The sequence below is a fragment of the Thamnophis elegans genome, chromosome 5 (genome assembly GCF_009769535.1).
Source record: "Thamnophis elegans isolate rThaEle1 chromosome 5, rThaEle1.pri, whole genome shotgun sequence".
NCBI classification, from domain to species: Eukaryota; Metazoa; Chordata; class Lepidosauria; order Squamata; family Colubridae; genus Thamnophis; species Thamnophis elegans.
In genome coordinates this window covers 86,102,933-86,129,190 of record NC_045545.1, presented here as the reverse complement: position 1 = coordinate 86,129,190, position 26,258 = coordinate 86,102,933, and the positions used below count along the sequence as shown (strand labels likewise).

Sequence of the window (26,258 nt, the reverse complement as noted above, 5' to 3'; positions counted from 1 at the left end):
CCTATTATTAAGTAGGATGGAAATGTATCCTGAGATCCTTCCCTGGAATTCTTGAGTTAGTCAGCCCATCAACCCCATAGCAAAGACATCTGTAGGCTTCAAAGATAGAGCCAGCAGAGGAAGCTCTCAAGGATTTTAACCAAGCATTATTATACGATGGGAGTATACAAAGGTTATACAAGCACATCCTCAACTTGATCTACTTATTTTAAAGTTTCTAAAACTATCTGCTTATTCATAAGGGACTCATAAGGCAATAACAAACAAACAGTATTGGAACAATGAAAATGAAACCACCAACATAAAATTGAGAAGCACAGCTGTTTTAACTAGTAATCAATGCATATAATTTAACTGTCCAAGGTAATAAAAACACTTCAACCTAGCAAATATAGATTTATTGCTGGTCATACATTCTTCAAAAAGTCATCTGAGGATACATCCACACTGCAATCATGGATACATATACAAAATATTATAGTATTTTAAGTTGCACATATAAAGAGGTGCAGAGCTTGGGTGAGAAATTTCTAAAATAACTATCAATGAAATAATGCTCCCTGTAAAATAGTAATTCTCATCAACATGTTTTCATACATTGTGGAGAGATCTTGCCCTTTTATTATTATTTTATAAAGAGGACTAAGCTGCTGTATCAAGTAATTTACTTTTTCTAAAGCCTTTTGCAACAACAAGTGTGACAAATCGGCACAGCCCAATTATGACCTCTTGGCTGGCCAGAAGATGGCAACTGAGAGCAAACTACTCAGTAACTGTGTAGTTGCTGTATCCTTCCAATGTATTTTTTAAAATATTTTTTAACATCTCGCCTTTATTATTATTTATAAATAACTGAAGGCACTGAATATGCCAAAACTTCTTCCTCTCTCTATTTTCTCTACAATAATCCTGTGAGGTGGGTTGGGGTGAGTAAAAATGCCTGGCCCAAAGTCACCCAGCTGGCTTTCGTGGGCAGACTGTAACTCAGTTTTCTGGTTCTAGTCTGATACCTTCACCACTAGATCAAAATTGATCTCTACCAATCTCTAAGGGTTTTAATCTTGTAGACCAATCTAGAAAAGTTTTATTTGGTAAGATACCTTTTTAAAAAGTTATTTTACCAAATAAATACAGCCTGATTAGCTGTGAAACAATTCCCTGTGTATCAATGTCACAGATATGGCTGGGAAACTAGTTTTGAGAGAGCAAGCAGACTTTTTCTTCTATCTTGTCAGAAGATGAGCTTCATTCCTGATCAAACCTTTTTAAAAAGGCATCTTTTTAAAATGATCTGATCAGGAATGAATCTCATCTTCTGATAGGATAGAAGAAAAAGTCTACCTGATCCCTCAAAACTGCTGTTTTCCAGCCTTATCTGTGACGTTGATACCCAGGGAATTATTTTAGAGCTAATCAAGCTATAAATTACATATAGCAAAGCCTTGCAATGGCTCTGTTTGAAAATGATATGGTGTTGTGGCAAGGGTAAGCTGCTACCGACATTACTACTGGTTCGGGGCAAAAAACACTTTGCTCCGCGTGCGTGCGCATTTACACCAAAAAAGTTTTGCGCATGCACAGAATGTTAGAAAAGGGAAAACAAATTACATTTTTGCAATGGAGATTGTTCTGCGCATGTGCAGAACCAAAAATCAAGATGGCGCCACCGAAAATAGAACCGGTTCGGGTGTGTGAGTAGCCAAGTTACTACCTATTCGTCCGAACCAGGCCAAACCTGTAGGAACCCAATTCTGTATTGTGGATTAATTTTCAAAGGTAATCCAAGAAGAAACAAAAGAAAAGAGGTAGGAATACTAACAAACATCATTTGAGCTTGTTCCAACAAATGAAGGCTGTGCTAATTTGTAATAAGATACATAACGTGATTCACATTTGCACATAATATTTAACTTATTTTGGTGACAGAGTTAATGGCAGATTTAAGTTAATTAAAAGGACTAATTAGTTTGTGATTTTCTCCTAGACTAGTCCAACCTTAGCGGTGCTATAAAGTAGGCTTTTCTTATATATCAACACAATGAATGTTTTCTCTAACACTGCAATTATACATTTGAAATTGTTGGATTTTCTGTGAAGTTCCCACTGCTTATTATCCTCAAAACATCAAAAATATTTGAATTAAATGCTGCAGTATAAAGTTACAACAATATCAAATTAACTCAGCAAACTTACTATTTATGAATATGTGGCTCAAGTTTAACTATTTAGATCAGGGATGGGGGAACTATGGCCCCCTTATGATCTGTGGACTTCAACTCCCAGAATTCCTGAGCTATTATATCAGCAGTAACACAGAATCTTTCCACTGTTTCTTCTTCTAATATATCAGTAAAATTAATTGTAAGAAAAGCTGTACTTACTACTGAGCACAGTCAATCAATTGATATTCATTAGATCTTTCATAGCACGCTTTCACACCTTCATCTTGCCAAAGTGTTTTTGTATGTTCATAGAATTCCTGAAAGCAAAAGAAGAAAAAATGAATAAATCTACATCAACAACCAGAAAAGGAACACATAAAAGGCAATATGCTGTAATATAATGAGCAACCACCAATAAAATAAAATACTAAGTTTCAAGTTATTTTCAAATGGGTTTTTCTACATTAACCAAATGTATCGCCATTGATTTAGCTGATAGTTGATAAATAGTAATAAATATTTATGAAATATGTTTTAAAAGCTCCTTTTACTTAGGCAAAATTTCTATATTCTAATTCAATATTTGAACTAAGTCACGTTTGGCAATTACGGTATGCTGTATTTGTTCAACTTTAGCAATTTACTTTGTGCCTTCATATAAGCTTCCTACAAGATACAATGCAAAGTAAAACTTAGAATAATCGGACATAGAAGAGAAGCATTATTTGTTTTTCTGTCATTCCATGCTCAATGACCTGTGATATTAAAGTGTTGGGATTTCAAGAATTTTCAAATGAATTTCAAAAATGTAGAACTATTCATTTCCTCTTTTTGAAAATATCAATACTAGAACCTTAAATAACGTTCACTGAAGCTATTACATTAGTCTTTCTCCCTATACTCATAGATTAATAAATTTATTTTCCCCACTCGGAGGAAATAATAACCCCACTCATGAGGACACAGCAAACTGCTAACTCAGAACCAAATACGTATTTTTTTCAAATTATTAAGTCTATTGTATGTATAACAGATCTTTTTTAAAAATACTTTTCAAAAGTATGTTGCAAAGTATCAAAGTAGTTAAGAAAGTTCCAAAGAGCATTTCTTAAACACCGTTCACTTGTATTGACTTGTTTTGGAATCTATTTTAAATTACTGTAGTGAAGTACTGGAAATTCAGGTTCAAAACACACACTCACACACACACAACACACAGACACACGCAGAACCACTAAACAAAGCCCAGAGTTCTCTGGCAAAGACTACAATAAAAAAATACAGTGAAGTTATGTGAACTTTCTAACACCTTCAACCCGATATTCATACAACAAAGATTTCAAGAAAGAAAATGTTATCTGTGCCAAATCAGGCAATTCCCCATTACCAGCACTTCCTATATTCTCATTATGCCTTAGTGCAGTTTTTTTTTAAAACTTGGCAACTTTAAGATGTGTGAACTTCAACTCCCAGAATTCCCCAGCCAGCAGGAGTTGAAGCCCACACACTTTAAAGTTGCTGAGTTTGAAAAACATTACAGTCACATGGGATGTGCAAACAGTTGCAAATGAGGGGCTGTTTGCCGAGGGCCCAGAATGTAATCATGCGACCACAAGGGGAGATGGACATTGGAATTTTGAATCTGGATCATTTGGGGGGATCTATCCTAATTTTGAACAATTCTGCTCCTTCTATGAGACATGACTTCTCTTCAGATACATGAAGACAGAGATCATGTTTCTTTACTGTTTTCCTTTCTGCACACTGAACACACCAAATACTTCCAATTATTCCCCCTAAGGTTTTCTTTCCAGTTTTTTTTATCATGGTTCTTCTCCTCTGATTCTACTCCACGTTAATATATTTTTGAAAATGCAATGGCCAAAACTAGGTGCAATGTTCTAGGTTGGTCTGATCAATGGAGAACAGGGAATTGTTTCTTTTGATCTTGGAGCCGTTATTTCTGCTGATGAAGTCTAGTTTCCTTTTGGTGAAGCTGCATTAACACTATTGGTTGATGTTCAACAGTTGATCCACTAAAACACCCCGGATTCTTTCTGCGTTTACTGCTCCCTAATATACCCCCCTATAATTATGCCTTTGGGTTTTTAAAAATCGATTGCATTTATCTTTCCACTTATCTCTAATGCATATTCATCTTGCCCATTTTCCCAGCCCACTTTTTATCATCCTTTTTACTATGATCTCATGGGAGATGGTGTTGAAAACTTTTCTGAAATCACAGTATACAATGCCCACTATATTCCATAGTTAAATGAATTGGTCACTCTATCAGAAAAACAAACCAGGGTGCTTTGGCAGACCTTCTTTCCAATAAACCCATGCTGGCTTCTGCCCAGCCATGCATTCTTTCCCAAATGCTAACAAATTGACTATTTTATAATCTGTTTTTGCTTGGTACTGACACCAAGCCAATCAGTGTAGAAGTTGGCCAAGACCCTTTTGAAGATAACGAGATGTTTGCCCTTCTCTAATTCTATGGCAGTGCACTTGTCCTTCTGGATTTCTCAACCATTACTGAAGGGGCTCCGAGATGACATCCACAATGTAAAAGCAATCATTTCATGAAATATAGTTAGGGTAACCTAAGTGTATTACATGAAATGACTGCTGTTACATCTAAGACCCTTGAAGGATCAGTATAGAATTTAATATCGCTGCAAAGGATGTGTTTCACAAAATATTTATTTATTTATATCTCTCAAACAAACAACTCAAGGCGGTGAATATATCCAGCACATTTTCTTCCTCCTATTATCCCCACAACAACAACAAACTTGTGAGGTGGATTGGGCTGAAAGAGAGTGAATTGGCCCCAAGTCACCCACTTGGCTTTCATGGCTAAGATGGGACTTGAACTCAGGGTCTCCTTTTTAGCCCAGTGCCTTAACCACTAGACCAGGGGTCAGCAACCTGGAGCTGCATGTGGCTCTTTCATCCCTCTGCTGCAGCTCCCTGTTGCTCAAAATATGTGTCACAACCACCAATGTGCAACATTCAACAGCATACAATTTACTGAGCTTCTCGACCCCCAGTAGGCCAACCATGGATAAATCCAAGAAAAGAAAAGTTTCAGAGGAAAACAGAATGTTTAATTCAAATACCTATGTTAGTTTTGTGGCCACTCGGGAAATTGCTAGGCACCCTGGAAGGGTTTTGTGGCTCCTGTTGTTTTCTTTTCTGTGGGAAATGGGTCCAAATGGCTCTTTGAGTGTTTAAGGTTGCCGACTCCTGCACTAGGACCAAGCTGGCTCTCATAATAGTTCTCTCAAGAGAGCTAATGACAGATGACTGCAAAGAATATAAATCCTTACATTCTGCACGAGTCAGTTAGAACTGAAGAAGCTTCTTGGATGGGAAGTGAAACGTTTTCAAAGAAAAAGACAAGGAAGTCCATTTGCCTTTTGGAAAAGCAGTTTTAGGACACTGTTGTCTTCATATTCTCACCTTTTGTCTTTTGCACCCTTTGGTAACCTCAGTTCATTCAGTGTGATCCTAGATTATCCCTAAATTGACTTAAATTTTCTCTTTTTAATTCTGATATCTATCCTTTCTGTTTTCAGATATTCACTAAGTTTCTGGTGCGGTAATATTGCCTTCTCCTCCTTTTGTTTTTCTTTTATCTGTGAATTATACAATTATTTCTAATACATTTTTAGTATCTTTTAGAAATGCCCACCTATTTTGAGCTTCTTTTCCCCTTTGTGTCTTGACAAAGAATTTTATGTATCATTGCTTTGAATAAATTAAAATCCACTTTCTCAACATTGAACTATTTTTGATTTTAGTTTCCCTTAAAATCAAGATTTCCAGTATTTTACTGTCACCTTGTTGTTTCTTCCATTTATTAACCAAGTCCCCTTACTAATTGCCATCATCTGAAGGAGACAATTACCAGAAGCAAAACTCAGGAAATTTCTGGATGGATTGTGTTTAGCTTTTTATTGCCTATCAGATATTGGGATAATTAATATCCTGATAGCAGCGTCTCTTTGGAGCATCCAGAAGCAAATTGTTTCTGGAAATTGCTATCAGGATATTAGAAACAATTTGCTTCTGGAAAAATATATCTCTTCTATTTCCTTGATTGAGGAAGTAGCAGTGGATTCAAACAGGGGATTTAATGCATTTGAGCTTGATGTGCTATTGATGTGTAATGTGGTTTCACGCAATGCTTTCTCCTTTGTTACTCTATTCCAAATAATTAAAGAACAAAAACAAAACAAAAATAAAACTGTTTGAATGCTTCACAGGAGGAATCTTTCCTTGATCACATTTTATTGGGAATCAATTACTTAACTGACTAAGCAGAAACCAGAAGTTTGAAATCAGAACCATAGCCAAAATACTTGATCAATGACAATACTATTTTGCTTGATGTTGTTAATCCGAACTATAACCCAGCAACTGTTATGCTATCTTTTTTAATGTGGTTATTAACTTTCCACGTGGGATGGAAAAAGAAACCAAGTCCACTCTTTGAACTTATTGACTGAGATTTCAAAACAAGGACCTACAATCAATACTAACGCTTACTGGATTATAGACAAGTGCCTAAGAAATGAACCACATGAGTAAGCTGTCCATTCTGCAGTTTTTCACTCCAAATTAAAATCCAATGCAAATCAATTTAAACATAGTTTGGACATTACTTATCCTGATATATATTATGGCTTAACCTTAAGTGACAAATTAGATAATGTGTATCTAATTTTCTTGGTAAGAATTGGCTTTTAATCCATGAAAGTACAATTTAAACAAATGTCCTAGTAACATGGGATTGTTGCTCGTATATTGCCACAAAAGAGGGAATCCACCCCAAAGGAACAAGGAAAAAAAACACCAATCAATTGTATAAAATGAATGGTATATGAATGTAGGCATATAGAATAACACATAGCAATATCTACTTTTAATTAAACAGAAATAAACCTCATTATGTGATCTATGTGCTGGCTTAATTGTCTATCAATTAACTGCTAATAAGGTAAAGGTTCCCCTTGCACATATGTGCTAGTCGTTCCTGACTCTAGAGGACGGTGCTCATCTCCATTTCAAAGCCAAAGAGCCAGCACTGTCTGAAGACATCTCTGTGTTTATGTGGGCGGCATGCAGTGGTGGGTTTCAAAAATTGTTGGAACCTACTCTGTGGGTGTGGCCTCCTTTGTGGGAGTGGCTTGCCGCCCATGTGACCAGATATGAAATTATGAATTAGTACTTAGGTCGGTCCAAGTAGCTATTCAGAAACTCTGGCATTGAAGCATGCAAGTCTTAAAGCTGTCAAGTTACAAGGTCCTTGCCAGTGGTGGGTTTCAAAAAATGTTTGGAACCTCTTCTGTAGGTGTGGCCTGCTTTCCGGGTCCACTGGTGGAACCTCTTCTAACCGGTTCGGTAGATTTGACGAACCGGTTCTACCGAATAGGTGCGAACTGGTAGGAACCCACCTCTGGCGGCATGACTAAACATTGAAGGTGCACGGAACACTGTTACCTTCCCACCAAAGGTGGTTCCTATTTTTCTACTTGCATTTTTTACATGCTTTCGAACTGCTATGTTGGAAGAAGCTGGGACAAGTAATGGGAGCTCACTCTGTTACACAGCACTAGGGATTCGAACTGCAGAACTGCCGACCTTTCTGATCGACAAGCTCAGTGTCTTAGCCACTGAGCCACTGCGTCCCTTTAACTGCTAATAGACAACTACAAAACCTCCATCTCATTTTTAGCAGGCCTTGAGTAAAGACCATCTTCGGTCACAGAACAGACCTCAGAGAATGGGCGATGCTCTCAAAATTGTTCCACTTCTTTCAAGCAAAGAGAATACAGATTAGTCTTCAACTTTTGACCATTCATTTAGCGACTATTATAGTGGCACTGAAAAAGTGACTTACAACCAGTCCTCACATTTATGAGCATCGCAACATCCCATGGTCATGTGATCAAACTTTGCCTGTTTAGCAACTGACATGTACTTACAAGGTTGGTCCCATCCCCCGGGTCACATGATCACCATCTGGGACTAACTAGCGAAGTCAATGGGGAAAAGCCAAATTTGCTTAACAACCACATAATTCACCTAACAACTGCACTGATTTGCTTAACGAGCGTGGCAGAAAAGGTTGTAAAAATGGGGGTGACTTACTTAACAGCCGCCTTGCTTAGAAGTTCTCATTGCAATTGTGATCGTTAAGTTGAGGACTTCCTGTATGCTGCCACACTATGATGAGATATATTACATGAGGCTCCTCACCCAAATACACATGGTTTTTCCTTGTTTAGATCCTCACCTAAAACTTCGTTCCCTACCCCACAGCAAACAGAAAATATTGTACACCTGTACGAAAGTGGCACAGCAAGATGAGGAGAGTTCAAGACAGTGGTGGGATACGACTGGTACGCCCTGGTAGAGGCGTACTGGTGCCTGTTGGTAGCACCAAGTACCATTCCAGCACGGTGCTCTGGAGGACCCACCCACCCTACTTCTATTTGAGCTGATCGGGGCATTTGTGCACGAGCATGGGGCGTACAGCGTCTGTGCAACGCTCCGCCGATCAGCTGGAGTGTCATGTGCGGTAAGTACGCATGCGCACGCTGCTCGCGTGCAGGTGTTGGATGCCGGCCCTTTTGCAGCGTACCGGTTGCAACGGGATCCGGAACCCACCCTGGTTGAAGAGTAATACACCACCGATCGGTTTCAAATTTCAAACTTCCTTTTTTTGTTGAGAAAGAGATAACAGTGGAATACATAGAGAATGAGAATTATAGATTATTTAGGATTCATCTTGACATTCAGTGGCAACTGAAATTAAACAACCAGAAAAATAATGGTAGACATCATAATGCTGCAGAACAAATCAAATCCTACTATTTGGGGATTTTGGGTCAGGCAGACATCATAATGTATTTTTAATCGCAATTATTGCAAAGTGCAGACAGTCCTTGACTTACAACCACAATTGCACCCGAAATTTCCATTACTAAGCGAGACAGCTTTTTAAGTGAGTTTTGCTCTATTTTATGACTTTTCTTGCCACAGTATAAGTTAGCAACACGGTTGTTAAGTGAATCTGGATTCTCCATTGCTTTTGCTTGTCAGAGGGTAAGGAAAGGTGATCACATGACCCCGGGACACTGCAACCGTCATGAGCCAGTTGCCAACTGACTGGATTTTGATCACACGGGGAGGCTACAATGGTCGTTAAGTATGAACAATGGTCATAAGTCACTTTTTTCAGTTCCATTGTAGCATTGAATCATCAATAAGTGAATAGTTGTTAAGGAGTACCTTTACAATAAGTAATTTTCAACAGCACACATAAATGGGGAGAAAGTGTTTAATTCAAATGCATTCCACAAAGTACTCTTCTATTGGGGAATGGGGTACGTTTTAAAAATATTTTTTATACTGTATTATTGGTCATAGATACAGTCATTTTTTTATTTTAAATGATCCATTAAGCCCCAACATGTCAGGATATTTTTGACTCTTGCTCTTTAATAAGATGTTACCACCAAGAGGTTTAACTGTGAGTTCACAGTATATAAATTCAATGAATAAATAATGATATGAAAAGGGAAATCACTGGAAAACCCTCAAAATTCTGTATTTAAAGCACCAATGAATAATAACAAAGAGGGTACAATAGCACCAGTTGTCTAATGCAGGGGTGGCAAACTCAATTTCATTGAGAACCACATCAGGGCTGTGTTTGACCGTGGGGGGCTGAGGTGGGCGTGGCCACAGTGGGCATGGCCAGCTTGATGTCATGCATGCTGGGGAATGCCTTTGCTGGCCCGAGCACTCTACCAGTGACAACAGGCTCCTGAGCTCTATTTCTGGCAGCAATGGCCTCCTGCAACCCTCTGCCAGTAAAAATGAAGCTGGGGGGAGCGCACACGTGGCCCTCCTGAGCTCCATTTTTCGCTGGCAGAGGCAACATAGGCCAGTTCTTTGCTGTTTCCAGGGTGGCCTCGTGGGCTAGATCTACGCAGCCCGTGGACCGGGTTCAACTCCCGGACTTTGAGTTTGACACCCCGCTCTAATGTTTACAATTCAGCAAAAAAGCATCTGAAGTCAAATTTCTGGATTTCATTTTGACTGAGGACCAGTTAGGAAACAGGTGAACAGAAACTTCTGTGTATAACATCGTTTATGGAAAGCTGAAGCAACATTTCTGATACACCCAGCTCTGCCAGTAGTTCATAGTTCTTACAGGCTTCCAGGCTCTTCAGCAAAATAATAAGGAAGTTGTAAAAACTTCCTTGTTCCTCCTGTATGCTAAAAAAAAAGAAGGCAAAATTGCTTAGGGATGTGAGGAAAACAGCAACAGCAATGAAGAGGCCTAGAAGAGAGTCTCTAGCAAATTGTTGCAACGTGCCTCGTCCAGAGGTATCACCTCTTCAAGAAGCACTTCATAGATATTTATGACAGCTATGCAGCCATAGTTCTACTTTTATCTCTGGAAAAATATACTGTGGGGTGGTATGAAAATTAACAGCAGCTTATAGTTGACAGTGTCTACAAACGTCTAGGAAAGAAAAATATGGTTTATGCGCCACTGAGGGAAGAAATTTATTTTTGCAACATGGCATTCGTGAAATGGACCTTTTGAGGCGACAATGCAAAGACAAGATGCCGGACTGTTCTTCAAGGTGTCCTTACAGACAAACCTCTAAGGCAGGGGTGTCAAACACAAGACCTTGGGGTTGGATTCGGCCCACAAAGTGTTTAGATGTGGCCCACGGGGCTGCCCTGGAAGCAGCAAAGGACCGACCCATGTGCTTCTGCCAGCAAAAATGGAACTCACCAGGGCTGCCCACAGCCCTCCCGATCTCCATCTTCACTGGCAGAGGATTGCAGGAGGCTATCACAGCAGGAAACAGAGATCGTGGGAGCTGCACACAGCCTCATGAGCTCCGTTTTTTCTGGCTGGCAGAGGGCAGCAGGAGGACGTTTTCACTGGCAGAGCGCTCGTCCCCCCACAGGCGCTCCCGGCACAAGTGATGTTGAGCTGGCCACACCCACCCCAGCTCCCCGAGGTCAAACCCAATCCTGATGCGGCCCTCAATGAAATTGAGTTTGACACTCCTGGGCTATAGAGTTTCAAATGCAAATTGAAAGTGCTGACGTCAAATCAAAAACAAATTGAAGAGGTTTGGTAGGAGCTTTCTTCAAGGCCACTGGTCTTGTCAAATACTCCTATAAATGCCAGAACAGCATTTCCAACTCTTTCCAGCTTCTAGGTATGCGAACTTCATTTCCCAGAATTCTTATCAACAGCTCTGTTAGCTATGGAATTCTGGGGTTTGACGTCCACAAAGTTGGGAAACAATGCTCTAGAAAATCTAAATGAGCCTAATGCATTACATTGGCACAATCCTTGAATGTGGAATCTGAGACCATAATGAAGAACAAGCTGTTCTAATAAACCATGGGAAATCAATTAGAAGTCAAAAAATAATAAAACAAAACAAAAACGGCAAGATTAGACAAAACTCAGGATATAGCTAAATTTTCAGCCAGTGACCAAAGGGGGAAAAAACATGAGACAGTTAAATAGATTTCAGAGGGCAAGAAAAACCATGCTCTGCGCCCTATAAATTAAAAGTAGACCATTTTCCCCCCTGGTTCTAAACTGCCAGAAGTTTAAACAGTGATTGGCCATGCAAAACACTTCTGCATCTTTCAATAAGCTGATTTTAAAACTGTCTAATCCAGAGAAGTACAGGCAGTCCTTGATTTTTTACCACAATTCAACCCAATATTTCTGCTGCTAAACAAGACAGTTAAGTGAGTTTTTCCCCATTTTATGACTTTTCTTGCCACAGTTGATAAGTGAATAACTGAATCAGGTTTCCCCACTGACTTTGCTTGTCAGAAGGTGTCGCAAAAGGGGGTCACATGACTCCAGGATACAGCAGCCATCATAAATACATCCCAGTTGCCAATTGTCTGAATTTTGACCACGTAACCATGGGTAGTCTACAATGGCCGTAAATATGAAAAATAGTCATTAAGTCGCTTCCCCTCCCCCCAGTGCTGTTGTAATTTTAAACGGTCACTGAATGAATAGGTGTAAGTTGAGGGCTACCTGTTATCTTGAAGGGGCCTAAAGATGCTTATTTTCCTTGTTTCCACTTTCTAACTCCCCATTTAGATGATCAAGCAGTCATTCTCAGTAATAGAAATAAATATGAGTGTCTCATGAATTTGGTAAAATGATGAATTCAGTAAAAAAAAAGAAAGAAACTCAAAATAGATTTTTCAATTTTAAGGAAGCAACACATTCCACCTTGGGGATAAATGACATATTTTGTACAGAATTAGGTAAAACATCTGAAGCCTTTCCTTATCAAAGCATTTGTCACATTAAAAGGAAGTATTCCTAAGATCTGTGACACAAAGCACAATGTAGAAAACACTGAATACTGTAGTAACTTGTTTCAAAATGTGTGTATTTTGGAAGAAAATGCCTTAAAATGGATATTTTCTGAGTAGAGATAATAATGTCTGCTTGGGGTTGTCTACACACAACGCAATGACTTTTCTAATCTGATGTTCCTCTGCAATGCTGTTCAAGAACAACGCTCTGAGAAAACCTGGTGTTGCTCAAGGCACACAATAGCAGCCTTAAAGATCCAGCTCACCCTGATTTCAGGACACTTGCTAAAATGAATGCCAGAAAAGGAAGAACCATCTTCCTGTTAATTGCTGCCTTATATATTACTAGCCACGCCAACGCCCAAGTGGCAGTTGGAACAGAATTCTTTTCAGGTGGGGAGAGCGAGCAGAACGTCTAACTTCTTAGCATCAGATTGTGTTAATAACAATATAAAAAATACGAATGATCCGATGGTCATTTCGAAAAATCATTTCTTAGCTAGTACCTAGAAGCCAAGAGGAACAGGGACATGCAGAGGGTTTGGGAGGGCTGTAGAGTGCTCCTGGGGGCTAGGAAGGGCAAAAATAAGCAAATAATGGTCCCTTTCCCATAAAAATGGGCCCATTTTATGCAAAAAATGAGGCATGTAGAGAGTTTGGAAGGCCTGTAGAGTGTGCCTGAGGGCTAGGGAGGGCAAAAATGAGCAAAATATGCCCCCTTTTTTGCAAATATAGGGTGTACAGAGAGTTTGGAAGGCCTGCAGAGTGCTCCTGGGGGCTTGGGAAGGCAAAAACACCCCCATTTTTGTGCAAAACAGCCCCATTTTCACTCGTTTTTGTCTTGCCCAGTCTTCAGGAGCACTCTGCAGGCCTCCCAAACCCTCTGCACACCCCATATTTGCAAAAAACAGGTGCATTTTTTGCTCGTTTTTGCCCTCTCCAGCCCCCAGGAGCACTTTGCAGGCCTCCCAAGCCTCTGCACATCAATTTTTGCAAAAACATTGAATGTGCGGGGGCAGGGTTTCGGGCAGCTAAAAATGCTGTATTCAGTGTATAAGATGCACTCAGATTTTCAACCTCTTTTTTTGGGGGGAAAAGTTGCATCTTATACTCCAAAAACTATGGTATATAGATTAATTGCAATTAAATTGTTTTCCATTCCTATTTGACCACACCGACAGATGCTCTTCATCGTATCCGTTCTTAAACTCATTGGATTGAGCAGAATGATTATGACTTTGCACTGGAAATATACACTAACACATCTTACATATCATGACTAGAGTCCCAATTTAGGCAACTGGGTACCTAGTTCAGGTTTGGGTACTGAATGTATGAAGAAGAGAGGGAAAACCCCAAGAGCCTTAATATTTATTTTGGTTTAGGATTTAAACCATAATTTAGAACAGCTTCATTTCAGCAATGTTGTTATTTCATCTACTTTTAGAACATGCCCTGAACATTTTTTCTTGTGCATTCAAAATTTAATAGACTTCAAATTGCCTTGATTCAATAATCTTTCTAGCCTAGCAGATGTAGGTTTATAGTAAACCAAAGATAACATTTTCTGGGAATCTGTGATGCTTTCAAACTTGACTCTAAATAACTTTTAAGGGCATTACCCCAGTATACTTCTATTATTCCGACAAATAATTCTGCATAGGACTGCAACTGAGAAAATCTTATTCATATATAGGCATATTTTAAATTATTTGGTTTGGGGAAAAGAAAAAAGATGTTTTAAGTGCTAACCCAATCCTTCCCCAAGTTATTATTGATCCATTGGACAATATGTCTCCTTTGTTACTGTTCCTTTCTTGTATGGATGGTATGAAAACAACTTAAAGTGTTTTTAATTAATTGTTCTGGTACCAAAGGTGCTTTTTCAAGAGGCAACTGAAGTTTCTGGTTTTTCTTTGAAGAAGTTTCGCTTCTCATCTAAGAAGCTTCTTCAGCTGTAAAGAAGCTTCTTGGATGAGAAGCAAAACTTCTTCAGAGAAAAACCAGAAAGTCCCATTGGGAATTCTCCACTATCATGTCAGAGCTGAAGAAGCTTCTTGAATGGAAAGCAAAATGTCTTCAAAAGAAAAAACAAGGAAGTCAAGTTGCCTCCTGAAAAAGCACTTTTGAGACAACCATGACTGGATGACTGAGAATCTCTACAAACCTTTAGCTAAGCAAAGGAAAACTGAACCATAACAGCAGATCTTACTTTATTAGGTTATAGTTCTAAACCTCACATTGATCAAAATAACTCAACATAATCATTCAATGAATAAGGAAGAAATGATGAAAACTTGTTATAGAAAGTAATTGGACAGCTTAAGGATTTCTTTGGTTAACCATAGTCAAGTTTCATTGTATATACTTTTACTTAGGGCTCTCCAGGCTTAGGAAGATCAATATTGAATTTAAAATCAAATTTGGGGAGATGTTTTACTTCGCATTCCAGTGAGGTTTCCATAGCTCAACAGTTCAGAAATTGGAATTACTTTGCAGTATCGGTAGTCTTTATAGTCTTCCTGGTATTCAAATCAATACACTGATGGAAGTAGATACAATCAACCATCCAGTCTAGTGCCTAATTCAAACCATTCAGAAGGTTGAGTAGGCAGAAATAGGCAGAACAAACAGAATGGAGATAACACCATTCTCCATTGATACCAAAAAGCAGCCTATCACAAAAAAACGTCTCGTTATCCACCATACAATCCCACAGTATTTAAATTTCCCACAACTCTTAAGCACATTACTGCAGATATGAATACTCAATTTGGAGAACTTTCCACCTTTCATATTGATTTATGTGTTCTGCTGGTGAGAACAGATACTGTCTACTTTCTGGTGAGTATGGGAGTAGAAGATATCCATTCATTTACTTGTTTGTTTGTTTGCATTTAATATTTCTTCACCATTTCTTTCAAAGAGAGGCTCTAAGACAGTGATGGCTAACCTTTACCGGAGCGAGTGCCCAAAGTGTGCACCCAAACTCCCAAAATGCCACGCACGCATGCGCACGTGGCCCCCTGCACATCCATGGCAGAGGCCCGATGACAAATTGACCAGTGGGAGGCGCACACGCAGTCACGTTATATTGGGGCGATAGCTCGCATGCCCTCAGAAGGGGCGCTGAGTGCCACCTGTGGCATGCGTCCCATAGGTTCGCCATCTGGGCTCTAAGCAGTATTAAACTAAATATTGTTAAATATGAAGTTAAAGTAATGCTAAATGAAAATCAAGCGGGGGGGGGGAACCCTTAAGCTCAGCAAGTCATTTGTGCAATAACTACAAGCAGGAAATAGGACAAAATAAATCAATTGAGAAACTCCTGAAGGGGAAAAAAAAAACCAAAGAAAGAAAGATGAAAGATAATGTCCATGTTTGGAATGGGGTCATATTAATACCAGCATGAAGACAACGGAGGTGTTACAGAAACGCAGGCAGGAAAACAGTCCTGCTTCTGTTGAAACAGCAGGCACACTGCAGGATCTTTTAGATTTTCCAAAAGTCACACAGAATAAGGACAACCTGTACATGTCAAGCCACAGGCATGATGGAGTCATTCGGACTTATCACCTAGTGGCTACTGATGTTAAGCAAGAATTATCTTGTGGAGATGAAGGAGGGGAAGATTTCTTTTGCCTGGGAATCATTTTTCTCTTCTAGAATAACAGTGTGCAATGACCCCTGATACGTTCTGGCAGCGAGGCCAGCCAATGTTGTGGGTGTACTGCAGCAGGAGCTGCTGGCCGTATTGTGGGCAACACCTGCAGGAGTCTCAATTACAAAATAATGCTGTTTCAGTGCTAGGAAAAATACAGTGTATTTCCAACAGCATTTCTCCAAAGGAAGGTCTCCTGATACAAAGCAATGGCTCTGCATTTATTATGCTATAAACGGACTCCAGAAAAGAGGCACTCGGAATAGACATAGGCAACACTGTGAAATAAAAACAGAAAGCAGACTTGGCATTTTGAGAGCTTGTTGTTTACCGCTGGCAGTTTAAGACAGCAATGGTGCTTTTTTAAAGCTTGCACGCAAGCACGCACGCACACACACACACACACACACAAAATACTGAAAGGTGTGTGCACAGAAATTACACAACACTGCTGTTAAACAAGAGATCCAATTTTGTTAGGACAAAGTTCAGTGCCCCATGAGACTGTTTTTTACAACAGTAATGTTAAATAGGTCATTGCCTAGTAAACCTTACAAATAAAGGTCAGGATTAGGATATATTCTGAAAAGGCCTGTCTTTCTCACATACGCCTCTTCGTTTTTTCCTAAAGCCAAATGTGACATCTAAACCTCAGTTGCAAGCCTTTCTTATATAAATGTAGCTGTTACATTTACTCTCTACTGAGATTAGCAATTCAATTGTATTTCACTTGGAGCGCAAGATATACCTGCTGAGGTCACAGCCACAACACAGCAAGATCTTGGAAAGATGCTTTTAGTATCAACGGAGGATAATATTTGTAGCTCAGGGTTGAACTGTAGGGTCCTTGGTGCTCTCCAGGGGTGGGTTTCAACCGGTTCGCGGTGGTCCCTGCAAACCGGTTGGTCGGCGAACCCGGAAGTAAGTAACTTCCAGGAACGGCGAAGGGCCCACTCGCCCGCCCGCGCTCCTTACCCGGTTTTGACGAGTTCTACGCTTCCACGCATGCACAGGACGCATACAGCGCCTGCGCGATCCTCCAGGAGCAGCTGGAGCATCGCACAGACGCTAGTACGCATGCGTGTGCCGTGCACATGCACAAGGACGCCACTGGCCCCGTTCCAACCGAACCGGTTGGAACGGGGCGAGAAACCCACCCCGGTGCTCTCTGAGCTTGCTTGTTTTCGTGGGAATGTTTCATTACCCAACTAGATAACATTATTGGTGCCAATGATGCATTGAAGAAGTTACCTAATCAGGTAATGAATTGTCTGCAAGAAAACAAATTAAGTTCAGAGAACATCAATCAGCAACATTTTTATAATTGGTTGGCCAGCTAATGGCTAAAAACCACGACCTGTCACTCTACTTCTTTTTCTCCTCAAAAACTATTTATTACTTCCTCCCAGCTCAATGATGTTTGGAGTAGAATGGCCAAAAGTATCATTAATAAATAAATAATAAATACCATAGAGTATTTTTTTCTAGCATGGCTAGTTGGAACTATTTCTTTCTTTGGCTATGTTTGGAGCCCTTGATTCTATTTTTTTTTAAAAACTGGAAGAAATATGCTGGTAATTCTCTACACTTTCTGGGCTTTTCCAAATGCTGTAATTTTCTTGCAGTGAGAACACATTAACCAAATTGTATTTTTAAAGACAGAATTTGCAAGGGTTTTTTTTTTAAAGGCAAAGTTGGGGCGGGGATGCTTCGCTTCTGAGTATGTACTGCAGAGTGAAATTTAGAATGAGGGAAATACAAAAATGTGGGCGTGTCAAAAGAAAAAGGGCTCAATTTAATTTAAAACCAAACGATGATTCAATTCAATACAATTCTGCTGATGGTAATGCTCTCGGTTTTGTTTTGTTGCATTTTCAACATTACTGCAACTTCCGGAGAAGATTTGGAGGTTTTGAATACTGACTGCACCTTGGAGTTATGCACCCCTGCTCCAAGACACAGTTTTGCTTATGTTTGTTTATGATTTTTATGTTTTGTTGAACAAGCCACCGTTGGCTGGTTATATAGACTGCACTAAAGTAAAACCAAATGGACCCCATTATGGTTTAGGCGCACAGGGATGTCAAACTGATTTCATTGAGGGCCGCATCAGGGTTGTGTTTGACCTCGGGGGGCTGGGGTGGGTGTAGCCAGGATCCGCATGGCCAGCTCGACGTCACTCATGTCGGGGGCACCTGTGGTGGCCTGAGCCTCTGCCAGAAAAAACTGCCTCTTGAGCTCCATTTTGGCGATGGCCTCCTGCAACCCTCTGCCAGCGAATACAGCTCTGTTTTCGCTGGCAGATGCACTGTGGGCCGGTCCTTCTCTCTTTCTAGGGTGGCTCTGAGGGCCAGATCTAAGCACCTTCTGGGCTACATCCGTCCCCTGGGCCTTGAGTTTGACACCCCTGGTTTAGCCCAATGGATAAACACAATTCCTGTAAGCTTAATTTCTATCCCAAAATTTCTCATGAAACTATAAAGCGATGTGAGAGGAACTTGAATTCACAAAGACAAAAAGAAATGTTTATGCTTCTACTCCTTGTCCGTCTCTCTAAACTGCTGAAGCTGCTCCTAAGAAGTATATATCAACAGGAAGGAGCTTACTGTATTTTTCGGAATATAAAATGTACCTTTTTCCCTCGAAAAAGAGGCTGAAAATCTGGGTGCGTCTTGTACACTGAATACAGCATTTTTTGCCTCCTAAAACCCTGCCCCCTTCACCAAAATGGCCGTACATAGCCTTTAGGGGGCTTATAAAGTGCTCCTGGGAGGGGAGGCAAAAAAACAGGCAAAAAACTGGCCGTTTTTAGGAAGTCTGCAGAGTGCAAAAACTTGTGTGTCTTATACTCTGAAAAATACGGTATCTGTGCAATTAGAACCTGGTTGTCCATCCTTTTTGCTTGCCAGGGTCCCACTGAGTGAAGGGGAATTTTATTGGGCCTCATATAAAATATATAATATAGCCAATGTATATAAATAAATTCCTTTATTTTTAAAATATTTTTATATTATCTTGTGGGAGCCACATTACTAGCTGTCTAGGGTCACTTGCAACCCTGTGGTTAGCAGGTTGGACAGGCCTGCACTAAAGCAAGGGGTCTCCAACCTTGGTAACTTTAAGCCGGGTGGACTTCAACTCCCAGAATTCCCCAGCCAGTTTTCCCCAGAATTTTGGGAGTTGAAGTCCGCCCAGCTTAAAGTTGCCATGGTTGGAGACCCCCGCACTAGAAAATTAATGTCTTTGATGGTGGAGACTCCGAAGTCACCAACCTCTGTTGGATGCAGGTCATAAACTTCATCTCTCTTTCTCTCACTCTTTTTTCATATGATTTGGACCTGTGTAAGGAGAAAGGGGAGGGACATGGTGGCCCAGTGGCTAAAATGCTGAGCTTTCTGTTGATCAGAAAGGTTGGCAGTTCAAATCCCTGGCGCCGGGTAACGGAGTGAGCTCCTGTTACTTGTCCCAACTTCTGCCAACCTAGCAGTTTGGAAGCATGTAAAAAGGCAAGTAGAAAAATAGGAGTCACCTATGGTGGGAAGGTAACAGCGCTCGGTGCGCCTTTGGCATTTAGTCATGTTGGTCACATGACCATGGAGACATCTTTGGACAGCATTGGCTCTTCGGCTTTGAAACGGAGATGAGCACCGCCCCCTAGAGTCAGGAACGACTCGCACATATGTGCGAGGGGAACCTTTACCTTAAGGGGAAGGGGAGGGGATTCATCTATCTTAAATGCAGTACAAGGAAGTGACCCTTCTATATTCATATTTCAGTATTGCTGCATGTAACTATGGTACCTCATATTAATTATGACTGAAAGCTTACAGGCCTGATGTTATCATAAAGGAAATAAACATTCCTCAGAACAAATACATTTTATCTGTACCCTGGTACACAGCCAGGCTGGAAAACAAAGCAGTTGTGACAAGTCAAAAGGCCTGTTATCATTTTTCAGAATCAGAAAAATGGTAGAAATATTCTTATAAAGACTCTTGTGTCAAGATTCAAACCCAGTTTTTCATTTATTGGCACAGTACACATTCAACATAACTTCAGTTACTACTGTTTTATACTATATACTTTCTAATCAATACTATATTTGTCCAGAATGTATTGGTTCAAGCAGTACAAGTGCAAGCAGTATTACTTGGTGCAAGCATTAAATTGGCTCAGGAATTTCTGTTGCTAAGTAATGTGGTCATAAAACCTGTTATCAAGTCATCACATCACGTAGCAATAACAACCTCTGAAGTCCCCACTGCTATACAGTACAGGTAGTTCTTGCCTTATGACAATTGAGCCCAAAATTTCTGTTGTTAAGTGAGACATTTGTTAAGTGAGTTATACCTCATTTTATGAACTTTTTGCCACAACTTTGTTAAGTGAATCACTGTAGTTGATAAGTTAGTAACCTGGTTATGAGGTGAATCTGGCTTCCTCATTGACTTTGCTTGTCAGGAGGTCGCAAAAGGTGATCACAGGACCCTGGGACATAAGTATGAAATGAGGATGCTGCAAAGGTCTTTTCTGTGAAAAATGGTCATAAGTCACTTTTTTATTGCTGTTGTAACTTTGAACGGTCACTAAATGAACTGTGGCAAGTGGAGGACTATCTGTAGTTAAAAGAGGATCCTAGCTTGTTAAATGAGTACTGTATTTTTCAGAGTATAAGATGCACCTTTTTCCCTCAAAAGAGGCTGGAAATCTGGGTGCGTCTTATACACTGAATACACCATTTTTTGCCTCCCAAAGCCCCGCCCCATCACCAAAATGGCCGTGTATAGCTTGTAGGAGACTTTCAGAGAGCTCCTGGGGGCTGGGGAGGGCAGAAATGAGCAAAAAACGGGACGTTGTTTGCTCAATTTTGCCTACCCCTCAGCAGCACTCTATAAGCCTCCATAAGGCTATGCATGCAATTTTCTTGACAATAAAAGGCCCATTTTTGCAAAAAACACTGTTTTTTTGCTTGTTTTTGCCCCCCCATGCCGCAGGAGCACTCTGCAAGCCCCCACAAGGCTATTCATGCCTTTTTTAAAAAATGGGCCTATTGCCCGTTTTTGTGAAAAACGGCCCATTTTTGGGAGGTTTTCAGAGTTCAAACCCTCCCCTTTTCGGAAAGCTCTTTAGTTAAGAGTGATAGATGAGAATTACATTGATCAAGTGCTGTGCCAACAGAAACAAAGTCTTAGGTACTGCAGATTGTCAGCAATTTCCTTCTCCAATACATGGATAAATACACCTGGAAACATTTACCTACCTACCTACTCTTTCTCTCTCCCCCTACTACTTACTGTATTTCTCTCCATCTCTTTTTCTCTCTCCCTCTATCTACCTACCTACTCTACTTCTCTCTCCCTACCTACTCTCTCTCTCTTCCTACCTACATACTTTGTTTCTCTCTATTTCTCTCTCTCTTTATCCCTTTATCTACCTACCTACCTACCTACTCTCGCTCTCTCCCTAGCTACCTACTGTATTCCTCTCTCTCTCTCTCTCTCTCTCTCTCCCCCCCCCTCTCCCTCTCCCTCTATCTACCTACCTACTTTTTTTAAAATTTGCCTTTTCAAAACCTTGGTGCGTCTTATACTCTGAAAAATACGGTACCTACTCATGACTTATTGCCGGCTCCCAACAACTGAGATCAGTGGGGAAGCCAGCAGGAAGTTGCAAGTTCCAGGTGGTTCACAAGTAGCAATAGCATTTAGCAGTAGCACTTAAGACTTATATACTGCTTCACATCCCTCTCTAAATAGTTTACAGAGTCAGCCTATTGCCCCCAACAATCTGGATCCCCATTTTACCCACCTCGGAAGGATGGAAGGCTGAGTCCACCTTGAGCCTGGTGAGATTCGATTCCACTCTAACCACTGTGCCATTGCAGCTCAGTAGCGAGACTTGTGGTCACTTCTAGTGGGTGGGAGGACGTGTGTGAGTGGTGGAGGGGGGTGCTGCCATGCAAATGCAGAGTTTGGGGGGGGAGGTGCTGCCATGTGGAACAGATCATCCTGAAGGTGCTTAGAAGCAAACCACAAAGGCTTTATATGTGGAAACCAGTGTTCTGAATTCACCTGGCAACCCACTGGAAGCCACATTAGAGTCTGAAACACAGAAGCCCCTACCCACCATCAAATGGGTTGCTACATTCTGCGCCAGGTGTAGTTTCCAGATGGTCTCCAAAAGAAGTATGCATAAAGCACACTGGTGTCTTGAGTGAACCAACGCATTTTAGGTATAGGCAGGGTTGTCAAGAATTACAGAAAATCCTGGTGGATGGGACCCTGAAGTAAATCCATAAAGTAGAGAAATGAATTTATTTAACACTATTGTAGCGTCTTATTTAAAAATTATCTTACCTTCCTCTTAGATAATATTGAGAGGGGAAAAAAATAGATTCTGGAGATGCAGGTTGCACTCAAGCCATACGAGAGAAACAGGTATTTTTCTACGCCCCTGCTCTAAATCTAGATAAATCAATTTTAAATTAGATATCATGTATTTAAATGACCTTAAATCTTAAATGGGAGGTGAAAAAGAGAGAAGAAGAAACTTGGAACCAACTCACAGGCATTTAGTTAAGAACAAAAAGCAGTGTGTGCTTGCAATAAATTCTATTAATGCGACGAGTGAAACAGAAATAGAAAAAAGGTTCAACTCGTGTCACTTTCAAATTTTTAGAAATCCTGAAGGTTTCTCCAAACTCGCCTACTTGCATTTGTTTCTCGAGAACTATTCTAAGCATGCATTGCTCACAGAAAGTTTGTATAAAGAGGACAAAGTGCATATGCAATTTAGGAGGCAGAAATTGGGGGGGGGGGGAAACATAGAGGAGAAGCAAGGCAATAGAGAGGGTAGGGTCTCATGTGCTTCCTATTTCTTAATGAAATTTTGACCCTCACTTGTACAATGAGCATAGAATGAAAAGAAGTATGTCATAACCTTTCCCCGATTTTATGAGGATTTATAGTAAGTAATAATTTAGTTATCCAAATTTAACAGAATTGGAAGGAACTTTGAACATCTTCTAGATCAACCTCCTGCAGGAGACCTTATAACAGTGATGGCTAACCTTTTTCTCCTTGCGTGCCGAGATCTCATATGTGCATGTGACAGCACACGCGCCTGCCCACATCCATAATGCAATGCGCCCCACCGCCTGTGCATGCGTGCATGACCCCCCCGCGCTCCTTCCGCCGGCCATGCATGTGTGCAACCCACCCTGCACTCCCCCCACGCATGCACACAACACCATATACCATATGCCATATACAATTTGGAATTTAAACTTCTGCGATGTTTGACTATGAAGCTTATAGCAAGACAATTAAGAGGTTGAAGAAATAGTAACAAAATGGAATACAAAGTGTTAGTTTTTTAAATCTCAGACAAGTTACCAGCTTTTTGTTTTTTTGAGACTGGGTGAGAAAATACGTTTTCTATAATATCCATAAAAATCTGCATTATCTACAACTATTGTTTATATTTTTCTTTCTCAATCACAAATTCATCAATTGAACACAAATTCATCCATTTGAAAGTGCAAAGAAGAACAATTTATTCTTCACTTTCCTATAACTAACAGGGTTTTCAGAGTGTGTGACAAGCCATGGGACTCCCAATAATTATGCACACATTTCAACTTTCAACACTGGAAAGTTGGAACTTTAATTAATATTGTAAATGACTTGTTTCTAGGCTCAGTTTCTGTTCCAGGAAAAGCACATTAAATGACACTAGATTTACTGATAAATTTACTGAGGAGCAATTAAGGTTATGAGCTGTGAATCGGAAATCACAATTCAAAGTTCACCTTAGCAGTGAAACAGGTGGCCTCACATCAAAGTATTAGTTCACCTTATAACAACAGAATCTCATGGAATGTTGTAGTTAAAAACATCCTGAAATTTTACGTTTGGGAAATTCTGGGTATTGGAAGTCCACAAATCTTAAAAGTTGCCAAGTTTGGAGAGCCTTGGCTTAGGGTAAAGCACAATTGGGCTTTTATTCAAACTGTACTGTGAGATTGGGATTTCCGCCTGAATTGTTGATAGGTTTCTGGTTGGTGGGTGCAAGAGTGCTATATTTCACCAATGGAGAAAATGAGGATCTAACACTATTTTGTCCAATTGGTAGGTAGAAGTCAATAGATCTGAGCACCCAGGTGATACCGACAGGACTACCTGTTCCAAGCATAATTGGCCCAACCCACATGATCTTGCAGGAAGAAGTTGCTAACAATCTCACACATAAAAGGGACCGAGATTAGAAAATACCCAAAATATGGGTAGTGCTTATGGTTTGGAATGAATGCCAATGGAGATCAGGATTGCCACCTCCCTAATGGCCTTAGGAAAATGCTGAACATGTAGTCACTCTACAGCAGGGATCCCCAACCCCTGGGCCTTGGCCAGAGGTGGTATTCAGCTGGTTCGGACCGGTTTTTGAGGCTGGGCACATGCGCAGAAGGCACGTGCGTGAGCAAAGAGCATATGTGGAAGGGGCGTGTGTGCCTGTGAAGCGAGTGCATACAGGGTGAACCAGTGGTAAGAAAATGTGAAACCCACCGCTGGTTGTGGCCTACTACTGGGCCTTGAGCTATTTGGAACTGGGCCATGGAAGTGGCAAGTAAGCTCAGGCATGCGTCCATGCCTGTCTCGCGCAAAGGGAGTTGTGCGTGTATGTCTCGCACAAATGGAGCTATGCGTGCATGTCTGGCACAAATGGAGATGTGTGTGCATGTGTGCTAGCCTGCCATTCACATGGAACGATCCCCACCCCACACCGGGCCACAAAGCCAGAAAGGTTGGGGAACTCTGTTCTTCAGGATGTTTGTTTAACTTAAGCATTGGGACAATCTTTATTTCTTTATTCTTGCTTTATTATTTCTTCATTTTTCTGTTTTGTTTGTGTAAAGAGTTTTATGATGTTACTGCTGTTTTTAATTGTACTGTGGCTCTTTTAACATGGACTATATAATATACTTTTTCTTAGCAACTGAGAGTTGCCAGACTGTGTTGGGCAAATGTTTAATAAATAAAAGTAACAGCACTCAGGCAAAACAATTCTTAAAAATCAAGATTTGTTTATAGGCAACAATAAAGAGAGTCAAGAAAAAAGACAGAATAAATAAGAGGATTAAGGAACATGAGAGAAAGTACAATTTTAATTTCGGCTCATTTCAGCGGTGAAACCATATTTAAGATTGAGACCTATATACTTTGTGTGTTTATACAAATAGGAAAGGGGGGAATAGATAAAAATCACAAAAAATAGGGTTTTTAAAAAAATTCCCTTTCTCCATTTAATCCTCATTCCAGCAAAAAAAAAAAAAAAAATATTCCCATCATATTTAGCAAAACAGATTGTATTTTGGGGGGATTACAATTTTGCATGCATTCTCTCTCTCTCTTTTTAAAACAGCATAATGGGTCTAACAATGCTGAGAGAAGTGTTTAATGGAGTTGTGATGTTAATGGCATCTGCACCTTCTCCTCCCTCTGAACACTTATCTGAAGCCTTTAAATATAACCGGTGCCCTGGTCTCCAACTCTAGAGATTGCTGTTACTAGCCAAACAATCTGGATGATTCAACACAAATGGTGAGGCTACACATCCAGTTTTGCAGGTGCTGTCATATTTATTTAAGCAGCTAAAAGAGAGGCTTTTTTTAGAAACAGGAAGTATATTCAGTGAGACAGCCAACCCACGACTGCATAAAAAAGCGACAGATTTACACAGTCTCTCTAAATTTCAAACAGGCTGGCATTTCATTTCTCCAGGAAAAGACAAGGCAGCACTTCCTTAAGTCTAGTTCTCCCTCTGTGCGTTATAATCAAAGAACAGTCAAAGCAAATCTATTCTACAAAGCACAAACTTCTGTTGTAACAATACAGCACAAACTGTATTACAGTTGTTGCACATTACATATTAATAGGTTCAGATTAATAAAAAAATAGAATAAGTCCAAAAGCAGCAAACATCTGTATAAAACAAGTGAAAAATAAAATAATGTAAGCTTCTTTAGTATTCTTGAT

The 26,258-nt window shown here is 40.2% G+C and overlaps 1 protein-coding gene across 1 annotated transcript in view; it reads right to left on the bottom strand.

Moving 5' to 3' along the window:
- GNAS (GNAS complex locus) overlaps positions 1-26,258 on the bottom strand; it is a 122,773-nt gene that overhangs the window by 45,852 nt on the left and 50,663 nt on the right. The window contains exon 6 of the mRNA XM_032217914.1: positions 2,382-2,479. Coding sequence (XP_032073805.1) covers positions 2,382-2,479 — 98 coding nt within the window. The remainder of the gene's footprint in view (positions 1-2,381; positions 2,480-26,258) is intronic.